The 10631-nt window shown below is 38.7% G+C and overlaps 1 protein-coding gene across 1 annotated transcript; it reads left to right on the top strand.

Annotated features, from left to right (window-relative positions):
- Window positions 1-1013: 1013 nt before the first annotated feature.
- On the top strand, window positions 1014-7992 carry LOC140327544 (vomeronasal type-2 receptor 26-like). Its single transcript, XM_072406933.1, has 4 exons — window positions 1014-1481; window positions 2102-2335; window positions 4893-5016; window positions 7097-7992. The coding sequence occupies exons 1-4, from the start codon at window positions 1014-1016 to the stop codon at window positions 7990-7992; spliced, it is 1722 nt and encodes a 573-aa protein (XP_072263034.1).
- The last annotated feature ends 2639 nt before the right edge of the window (window positions 7993-10631 follow it).

The following is a 10631-nucleotide window of genomic DNA, read 5'->3' on the forward strand; positions in this document are numbered from 1 at the left end:
TTGAAACTTATGCACCTTTTAAAATTTGCCCCTTAATGCAAAATTATTTTAGAACATCATATTTGATGGTTGTACTTGTTTTTTTAGGCTCTTTGTTTACTTACATGCACTGAAAATGTTTGTTACCATAAATTATTCATATCAATTATGTTAAAATTTGTATTGGTTATGTTACAAGTGCTGTATTATTGTTTTTTTTAAATAAGAAAACAATGTAGTTGGTTGTGTAAAATGAAAGCAGTTTCCTATCTGACCCAAATCACCCCCTGATGTAGTTTTTCAGTTTTCCATACACCCCTACCTACAATAGCTTCAACTCATTCACTAACATTAATACCACTCTGTGGGCCTTCCCTCTTGTAGCAAGAGGACTGGCATGTGCCAATTCTCCTCTATTAGTCCTAGAAAGCCTCTTGGCCAAAGTTTAAAGGCCTAGCAGTACATTTGTGTTTTGAAAAATCTTCCAGATGACTCTGCACTTAACGTTTGTAGAACCATGATTGACACAAACAATTTTATGTGCTGTATATACAAAGCTGAATTTTCAAAATACCCTATTACGAGTGTAATTTTAACATCAATAATACACATAGAGCCTAGTTTATTGCTGTCCAAGGCTAGAGAGGATACACTTTGAACGATGAACCTGGATAAACCAGCAAACCTGGAATGGATTTATTAAAGTAATTTGCTATTTGTTAGCAAATGTTTGCAATTCTAGACCAGATCTATTTCAGGGTTTTTTGATCATCCAGGTTCACTGATGAATATGTATCCTCTGCATATTCATGGATAGATGGATGATTTTGGCCTCCTGCACCATCTAATGGAAGGGCGCAGTGAACATTTTATTATCCACTGAACCATCTGCTACATAGCAAAAATGTGGCAAAGGTCCCAGGGATATTGTATATTCTGTTCCAGAAATGATCTGTTTAGTTTTTTTATAGATTAGCCATCAAGTCACAGACATTCTCTTTAGTGATAAAAAAAAGTATCCAACTCTATACCGAATGTCACAAGATGATCAGTTCCGTTATGAAGCCATCATAAAATGTTTTCTACATTTTGGATGGAACTGGGTTGTATTGGTGACACGCGGTGATGTCAATGGTGACGTGGAGTTAGAAGAATTGAGTAGGATGATGAAGCATCAAGAGATCTGCATTGAGCATGTTATTAGTTTGAAAAAGAAGCGTATTGATAAAGCTTTGGCAATTTTCAAGAACTCAACAGCTAATATTGTAATTTTATGTGGCCATTTTTCAACACGTTATCTTGAATTTCTTCGTAAGCTACGCATTGTTAAGAAAAATATCACCTTGATTGTCCATGAATCATGGACTCAACTGAAATATGCCAGTTCAGAGTTATGGCCAGCATTCAACTGCAGCTTAATGTTTACAAGGATTCCGAAGGTCCCTCCAGGTCTGATGTCCTATATCACTGGGGTCAGTCTGTATACCAATCCAGATGATCCAGTATTGGAGGATATCTGGATTACCAATATGCATTGTCTTACAGCAAACAAATTAAAAAATGATATTTTTCAAAGCCTACATCAATTTTTTGGATTGAATTGCACAAACATACATCAGTTTTGGTCAAAAGCGACTGGTATGCAGGAATCAATATATTCCTATGTATTCACAGCGGTATATGTTATAGCTAATGCTTTGCACAGCATGCACATAATGGAAAATACATCTGAATATTTTAGATCAAAACAAATAGTAAGTTTGTTATGATATCATTAGGATTTTAAAATTCAGTGCTATATTATTTATATTCTTGTTTGTTTCATTCATTGTTTATGGGAATTCCAGTTCAAAGCAGACAGGATGGTTGCAAAAATATATTGTGTGAGAATAAAGCTAGTTTGTCATACATTTGTAAAGCATAAAAAAGAAAAATGTATAGTCACCACATGGAATGGTTCACATTAATGGAGAGCCAATAATAGAGGGATAGGAGCATTTGCTATGAATGAACACTCCACTATATGTGTGTATGTATGTATGTGCAGAATCTAGGAAATCAATCTAAAAAGCTTGCAATCTCTCATAGTTTTTATAGTGACTAATGTCTTACCATCTTTCAGCCCAAGCTTCACGGGTATGTCAAAAAAGGTCATTACATCGGTCCAACTGGAGAAATATTTCAATTCAATGAAAGAGCTGAAGTGCCATCCAGGGTACTTTTAGTAAAATGGGTCTTTAAGAAAAATGAAGAATATGACATGGTCTTAAGTCATCCAGTTGCCATGTTAAGTGGTAGTAGGAATGGAGACACAGATAATTCAGAGAACAACATCAATTGGTATAGTTTGAACTTGGTAAGTGAATCTGTTTACAGAAAATATGTATTCTGTAATGGTGAGTGGGATATGTTCTAGATGGCATGTATGCTGTATATATATATATATATTTTTCCAAAAAAAGTGGACCAACAAAAGCAACTGCAAGTATAATGGGTGGGTAAGGACTGATAACAATGCAGTAGATAAAGAGTGATGGATCAAATGGAAGAAGCTACATCAGGTTAAGTTTGTGACACATACTTTACATGAAAGCTTATTGGTGGATTGTAATGGCAGTTTGTGGCTAAAACAAGCATAATTATTTCCCTGTTAAAATTATTTTCATCATTAAATATATTTTTATATTCAATTTATTTCCATTTGTAGAAGAGATAGGGTAAAGGATTCTGACAATTGGAAATTCATATTGGGTTTTGGAATAAGGAAAATTGTTGCCCTTCTTACTGATTTCATATCGAGAAGGCCAACATTAAACACTTTAACCAATCTGTTTGAAGTTCATCTCAGGGAATCTGTTAGGACCTTTCTTCTGGCAGGTATTATTATTATTATTATTATTATTAATAATAATAATAATAATAATAATAATACAAAGGTTTTATTTAGTGCTAACATATTGCACTGCACTGTACATTAAAAAGGGGTTGCAAATGACAGACAGATACAGACAGTGACACCGGAGGGGAGGACCCTGCACCGAAGAGCTTACAATCTAGGAGGTGTGGGAAGTATCACACAATAGAAGGGGAAATATGGAGTGGTGGGAAGAAGTGAGGGCTTTAGAAGACAGAAGAAGAGGGGTAGACAAGTTTGAAAAGATGGGTTTTAAGTGCTCCATTAAATGAGCAGAAAGTAGGAGCAAGCTGATTAGGATGAGAAAGACCATTCAAGAGATTTGGGGCAGCTCTAGAAAAGTCTTGCAGCCGTGAGGGTGACAAAGTTATAAGTGAGAAAGTCATTTGCAGGTCATTAGAGGAGTGAAGAGAGCGATAGGGAGTACTTTTTCTAGCAGGTCAAAAGGTAAGTGGAAGAAAAGCTGTGTAGGGAATTGAAGTAAAAGCACAAAAGCCTAAATTTGAATCTAAGGTGAAATAGAAGCCAAGGTGAAATGAAGAGAACTACAAACAGAGGCAGGAGAGGAGGAATGGTAGGAAGGATGGGTCTGGCTGCAGCATTCATAATAGATTGTAGAGGAGAGAGTCGGGTTAGTGGAAAACCAGAGAAGAGGATGTTACAGTAGTTCAGACGAGAGATAATAGGAGCGTGTACAAGGAGTTTGATGGCCTCTGAGGACAGGTAGGGGGGATTTTGGAAATGTTGGGCAGGTGAAGGTGACAGGACTTGGAAATGTTCTGAATATGAAAGGGTAATTGAGAGGGCAGAATCAAAGGTGACACCAAGACAACGTGCCTGAGTGAAGGGACGAATAACAGTGTTGTTAACAGTTAGATATATGTCAGGGGGAGATTTAGAATTTGAGGGGGGATGATGATGAGTTCTGTTTGATCCAGGTTGAGTTTCAGAAAGCCATCCACGATGAGACGCCAACAGGAAACCTTATGCAGAACTGAGAGAGACAAGTAAAGGGGGCAGATAGATTTGAGTGCCATCACCATACAGATGGTACTGTAAACCAAAGGTGGGTATGAGACTACCGAGCGGGGAGGTGTACAGAGAAAAGAAAACAGGTCCAAGGACTGACTCTTGGAGAACACCAACAAAGAAGAGAGTGGGAGAGGAGGAATTAACATTGAGAGAAACTTGAAAGGAGCGGTCAGAGAGGTACGAAGCAAACCCAAAGAAAGCAGTGTCACTGATTCCAATGGAGCGCATAATTTGGATTGAAGTGGTGATGAACAGTGTCAAAAGCAGAGGAAAGATCAAGGAGAAGGGAAAAGTTGCCTTGAGACTTTGGCCACTTTAGTAAGAGCTGTTTTAGTGGAATGGGCTGCTCGAAAGCCAGACTCGAGAGGTTCAAGGAGAGAATTGGTGTTCAGATAGTCGGGAGTCTTTTATATACTCTAGGTAACCTAGGCACTAACCTAGGTACTAGGTAACAGAGGATCATCCGAGATGTGGATACTATGCAGGACCTAGTGTTTACCAGAGCACCCCGCAAGTGCAGATGGGCCTGTAATCCTTGAGACTACCAGGCTCTTTGCTGCTAAGTGCCTCCAACAAAGGGCAGTTTTCGTAAGGTAAACAATAAGCAAGTACCCGATAGAAGAGGACCAAGGAAGAATGCCAAATGCTAGGGAGCTGATGCAAAATCACAGCAACAGGAGCTCCTCCTGCCTGTGCTGTGTAGGTGTGTGAATGAGAGCTCGGCGGGGCAGACACGTGCCGGATGCCACAGGACAGTTTGCAGGGGAGCACTACCAGAACCAGCGGATGGTTATACCATACCAGAGTATGGTCCCCCAAGGAGGTGTGTTATTTTGTGGAATACAGGTGAATATAGACACAAAATAAAGCAATGCAACAGAAAATATATTACTTTTCTCATTATTTATTAATTCCTATTTTATTTTTAATGCATAACAGCTCATTCAGTTTTTACTATATGTTCAAGATGCCAGAATCACGGTGTAATGACAGATGTCCTCCCGGGTACCGAAGAGTGCCTTCTGAAAGTTTCCATGTCTGCTGCTATAGTTGCCTTCCATGTCCCAAAGGAGAGGTATCCAATGTAACAGGTAGGAATAAGAACAAAGGTGTTAGAAAAGTCTGGTAACTAATAGACATTTATTTTAAAGAATACATGAGTCTTTGTGCATGAAATAAATTCCCATCACATGATCACAAGGAGACCCCTGTAACATTCTGAACAGTCATCCCAATAGCAATAACTGGGGTCCATCCTTCACTCATGACCCATACATTTACCTGGGTGTCACCCTTACGAAAAACTAAGAGAAAAATAGCCAAATTCCTAATAATTTAAATAATTTAGGCAGTGATAGTTGCAAATATTGTTTTCAGTCTATTCCAGAGACTATAGTGCTGTTGATTTTACCTTCATTCTAATCTGCAGCTTAAGTCTACCCCCAACAACCAATGCAAGAAGACTCTACAAAGATAAAAAATAACTCCAATTTTGCCTCCTAACCCCGAACTAATGGAGAGCAGAAAAAGATGATATACTATCTTACATATATAAATACAGTGAGGTCCATAAATATTTGGACAGAGGCAACTTTTTTTTTCTAATTTTGGTTCTGTACATTACCACAATTAATTTTAAATGAAACAATTCAGATACAGCTGAACTGCAGACTTTCAGCTTTATTTCAGTGGGTTCAATAAAAAGATTGCATAAAAATGTGAGGAACTAAAGACTTTTTTTTAGACAATCACTTCATTTCAGGGGCTCAAAAGTAATAGGACAATTGACTCAAAGACTATTTCATGGGCTGATGTGGGCAATTCCTTCTTTATGTCATTATCAATTAAGCGGATAAAAGGCCTGGAGTTGATTTGGGGGGGGGGCCCTTCTAATATTGTAGCATTTTCTCCATCCGAGAAATTGCTACAATATTAGGAGTGGCAAAATCTACAGTTTGGTTTATCATGGGAAAGAAACAAAGCACTGGTGAACTCAGCAACTCCAAAAAACAACCAACCAAGTGAACAACACTTTCCATGAAGTAGGCGTATCGATACCCAAGGCTACCATAAAGAGAAGACTGCATGAAAGTAAATACAGAGGGTGCACTGCAAGGTACAAGACACTCATAAGCCTTAAGGATAGAAAGGCGAGATTGGACTTAAAAAGGCTAGATTGGCTCAAAAAATCCAAAAAAAGCCAACACAGTTCTGGAAATACAGATGAGAACTATGGACAGAATACACCAAGATCAACCTTTACCAGAATGATGGCAAGTATGTAAGTATGGAGGAGGTGTGGAACAGCTGATGATGCAAAGCATAGCACATTATCTGTAAAACATGGAGCAGTGTGATGGCTTGGGGTGCATGGCTGCCATGGCACTGGGACACTAGTGTTTATCCATGATGTGACACAGAAGCAGCCGAATGAATTCTGAGGTGTTCAGAGACATACTGTCTGCTCAAATCCAGCTAAATGCAGTGACATTGATTGGGAGACGTTTCATAATACAGATGGACAATGACCTAAAACATACAGCAAAAGCAACCCAGGAGTTTATTAAAACAAAGAAGTGGAATATTTTTGAATGGCCAAGTCAGTCACCTGATCTGAACACAATTGAGCATGCATTTCACTTGTTGAAGACTAAACTTTGGACAGAAAGGCCCACAAACACACAGCAACTGAAAGCCGCTGCAGTAAAGGCCTGACAGAGCATTAAAAAGGAGGAAACCCGGCATCTGGTGATGTCCATGAGTTCAAGACTACAGGCTGTCATTGCCAGGAAAGGGTTTTCAACCAAGTATTAGAAATTAACATTTTATTTTCAGCTTTTTAATTTGTCCAATTACTTTTGAGCCCCTGAAATGATTGTGTTAAAAAAGCTTTAGTTCCTCACATTTCTAGGCAATCCTTTTGTTCAACCCACTGAACTAAAGCTGAAAGTCTGCAGTTCTACTGCATCTGAGTTAACATATAAAATATATAAGGCCACATACACCACAACCAAGGCCAACCTTATTTAAAACCATGATATTTTAATGGATATAGTTGTCTTTTAACAGATGTTATTTTAAATACATTTGCTTAAAAATGTCAAGTTTTCTATCTTTTGGCATAAGTGGGGTAAGTAAAGACATGGGTTTACTCTTTATTTATTACTCCAGATAGTAAAAGCTGCTTCAGGTGTCCGGATGAAGAGTGGCCCAATGAGAAGAAAGTGAAATGTGTTTCCAAACTATATGAATTTCTGTCCTATGAAAATGATTGGATGGTTTTATGTTTTTCACTGGCAACTTCTATATTCTCAGCCATTACATTATTTGTGTTAAAAAACCTTATTTATCATTGGGACACTCCAATAGTGAAAGCCAATAACCGGACTGTTAGCTTCATCCTCCTGACCTCCATCTTGCTGAGCTTCCTCTGTGCGTTTTTGTTCTTCGAACGTCCTGTAAATATAACCTGCAAGCTGAGACAAATTTCATATGCTATCATCTTCACCATATTTGTTTCTTCAGTTCTGGCCAAGACTACCATACTTTTCATTGAATTCAAAGCAACCAAAATCAGCAGTTCCTTGAAAAAAAGGGGCACAGATAAAGTATCCAATGCTTTGGTTTTAACCTGTTCTTCTGTCCAGGTTCTGATTTGTGTTATTTGGATGTCAGTGTCTCCTCCCTACCAAGAGTATGACATGGACTCCTATCCTGGGAAGATCATCATTCAGTGTAATGAAGGCTCAGTTATGGGCTTCTACTCTATGTTGGGTTATATGGGATTTCTGGCAGCTGTGAGTTTTGTTCTCGCTTTCATGGTGAGGACATTACCGGACAGTTTTAATGAGGCCAAGTACATCACCTTCAGCATGCTGGTGTTCTGCAGTGTGTGGATTGCCATGATCCCGGCATATCTGAGCACCAGAGGGAAATACATGGTGGCTGTGGAGGTATTTGCCATATTGGCCTCCAGTGTTGGAATATTAGGCTGTATATTTTTCCCAAAATGTTATATTATCATTTACAGACCTGAACTAAATACCAGAAAAAAGCATGCTTCATAAAAAGTATTGAACTACAAAAGAATCAGAATCTGAAGTAACAATCTTTATTGTACCTGAAAAAGAGTCTCTATTAATTAAGTAATAAATGCTTTATTAGCTGATAAAATGTACTTTGTAGGCTACCTCCGCCTCAATACCTCCTTTCTTTGCCTACATCTCTATACATACCAAATGTACACCTCAAATGCCACTTTTGCATTTCAGTGTGAAGTAATTTGCCAAGTTCCAGATATAGAGAAGAATATAATTGTATCCCTTCCCTCCCTTAGGTGGGCACTGGGTGGTAGGTGGGCCAATCACTAGGATAAAGAAATATCATACGGGGCAGGGGAAATTACCTCTTAAAGGTAGTAGAGCTATTGTAGAGCTTTCACATGAGTACTTTTGCTTGGCTTTGGTGGAGAAGCAATAACAACTATTATATAATTGTTAAACATTATCTATAGCAAAAATAAAACAATTACCCCCTTGAGAAGTTTAACCCCCCAAGCGGTAATCCTGAGTATGATTCGGGGTGTATTTTACCTGCAAAAAGCGGTAATCCCGAGTATGACTTGGGGTCGCTTGTAACTAAAAAAAAGCCCGCTTACCTTGCTCTTTCGGTGTCCCCCGGTGTCCTGCTGGTCCCCGCAGGTCCTGGGGACACATCCTTCCTCCTCGATGAAATAATGAAAAATACATTTCCATGCAAAAAATTGTACTGCTTTTTGCATTGAAATTTGGACGGAATTAGACCGCTAGGGAGGTTAAGGAATACATTAGATACTAATTTTTTTTAGAAATTTATTAAGGAGAGATAGTTCTTAGAAATAACAAAACACTTAAAAAATCAGAATCATATAAAATGTCCACCAAAAAGCGGTAAATGTGCTGGATGTAACATTTTTTGCTGGCAGAGCAGGTGAACTCATTAGTTCTGTATGTCAAGATTTCAAATCTTATCTGTTCAGTTAATTTAGGGGGTCTTCATACGGACCATCAGAGATGATATACCGTGTTTCCCCGATGATAAGGCATCCCCATCAAAAAAGCCACCCCCCAATTTTTGCTCAAATAATTAAAATAAGGCACCCCCTGCTAATAAGACATCCTCCGATACCTGACACTGTGTGACTCCTCGATGCTGGTTGCAGTGCAGAGCGAAACTGAAAGTAACAACAAGCCCGCCCCCACGACTCTGCACCAGGAAGGACAAGCAAGCTGCTGATCCCTGCCCTAACTGGAAAAATAAGACATCCCCCTGAAAATAGGACCTAGGGCATATTTTGGCATTTCAAAAAATATAAGACAGTGCCTTATTATAGGGGAAACAGGGTAGTAGGTTCAGATCAGAAGCAGATATATTGTGCACAGAGAAAATCAAATGCTTACCAAGTAAAGCATAGAAGTTCTGATTGAAACAGGAAGATACATTAATATTTAGAGGAATACAGAGTCATTTCCCTAAGGGAAGGCCAATGCTGTCAAGCAGAAAGGTCCAATAACATTTTTATTCGCAAATGGGTTGATAGTGCCCTGTGGTCGACCTTTTGACACTGAAAAGGTGTCAACCCTTATCTTTTCTTGCATGTCAGCAATAGGTTGCCTATCTATTTGGTCCATCAGCAGCAATAACACCACATTATGTTTTCATTCACTGTCAAGTAAGCATAGCAGTATCAGTTTTTCATATAAGCCACATATATTTTATAGCCTATATACAGGCCCTCTAGATTTTTGTCCCATATCATATATTCATAATTTCTTCATAGTTATCTATTATAGGATACAAAATCATGCCATTAACATACAGAGTTTACATATAAAACCAATAGGTTTACATGCTCTTGCACACTTCCTGGTGTTCTTCTTTTACCCATACTATTTATCAGGTATGGAAATACAGAGGTTGGGGTCCTTGTGCCTCACAACACTCAGAATTCAAGTTGCCTATATATATGTAAAGGACAAAAAGAAACACACTATAGGAACAATGAAGAGCCTTACCCTACCCATGTCTCAGGCTAAAAATATGTAACTTAGACTGTAGGAGGATTAAACCCCCCTGGCCGTAATCCTAAATGTGTTGTTCAGGGTTTACAATTCATTACAAATAGTGATAACCCCAAGCCACTCTCGGGGTAGAATTGAGAACATACCTGGTCCCCACAAGCTCGCGGTATCTCCAGGCGATGCCAGTCCGGCAACTGTGTCCCTTAGCAATACCTGGAATCTGTGTCCCCTGGCCTGTGAACATTGGGGATGTGAGGCCATGGAATGCAGATGCCGGGACAGGCATGTAACGTGAGTACATGCAAGTGGTGTGCGCTGGAGGGCGGGACCGGTGGGAAATTTAAAATAGGAAGTATTTTTATGTATTTTATGTACTTATTTGACATTTAAAAGTACTAAAATAATCATACCGCCAGGGAGGATAAAGTGTGTCATGGAGCTTGAGACACAGACTAGATAAACTTATTGGTTTAGGTTGTCATAAACATTAAGTGTGACAAGGCTGTTAAGTTATCATTGCTGTGGTTAATAACAGGGATAACAATTGAGAATTTTGTTTGTAAACCAACAATAAAGGCCGTGAAAAATTAAACTTCTCTGTGGTCTTACTTCTTTAGGCTAATGTATGTAAATCCGGTTATGTAAAA

Source organism: Pyxicephalus adspersus, chromosome 3 (genome assembly GCF_032062135.1).
Source record: "Pyxicephalus adspersus chromosome 3, UCB_Pads_2.0, whole genome shotgun sequence".
NCBI classification, from domain to species: domain Eukaryota; kingdom Metazoa; phylum Chordata; class Amphibia; order Anura; family Pyxicephalidae; genus Pyxicephalus; species Pyxicephalus adspersus.

Excerpts from the sequence above, each read along its gene's own strand:
- LOC140327544 (XM_072406933.1), top strand. The coding sequence starts at position 1,014 with ATGTCACAAGATGATCAGTTCCGTTATGAAGCCATCATAAAATGTTTT. Across the intron at positions 1,482-2,101 it reads ATACCAATCCAGATGATCCA|CCCAAGCTTCACGGGTATGT; the intron begins GTATTGGAGGAT and ends ACCATCTTTCAG. Across the intron at positions 2,336-4,892 it reads ATTGGTATAGTTTGAACTTG|ATGCCAGAATCACGGTGTAA; the intron begins GTAAGTGAATCT and ends TATATGTTCAAG.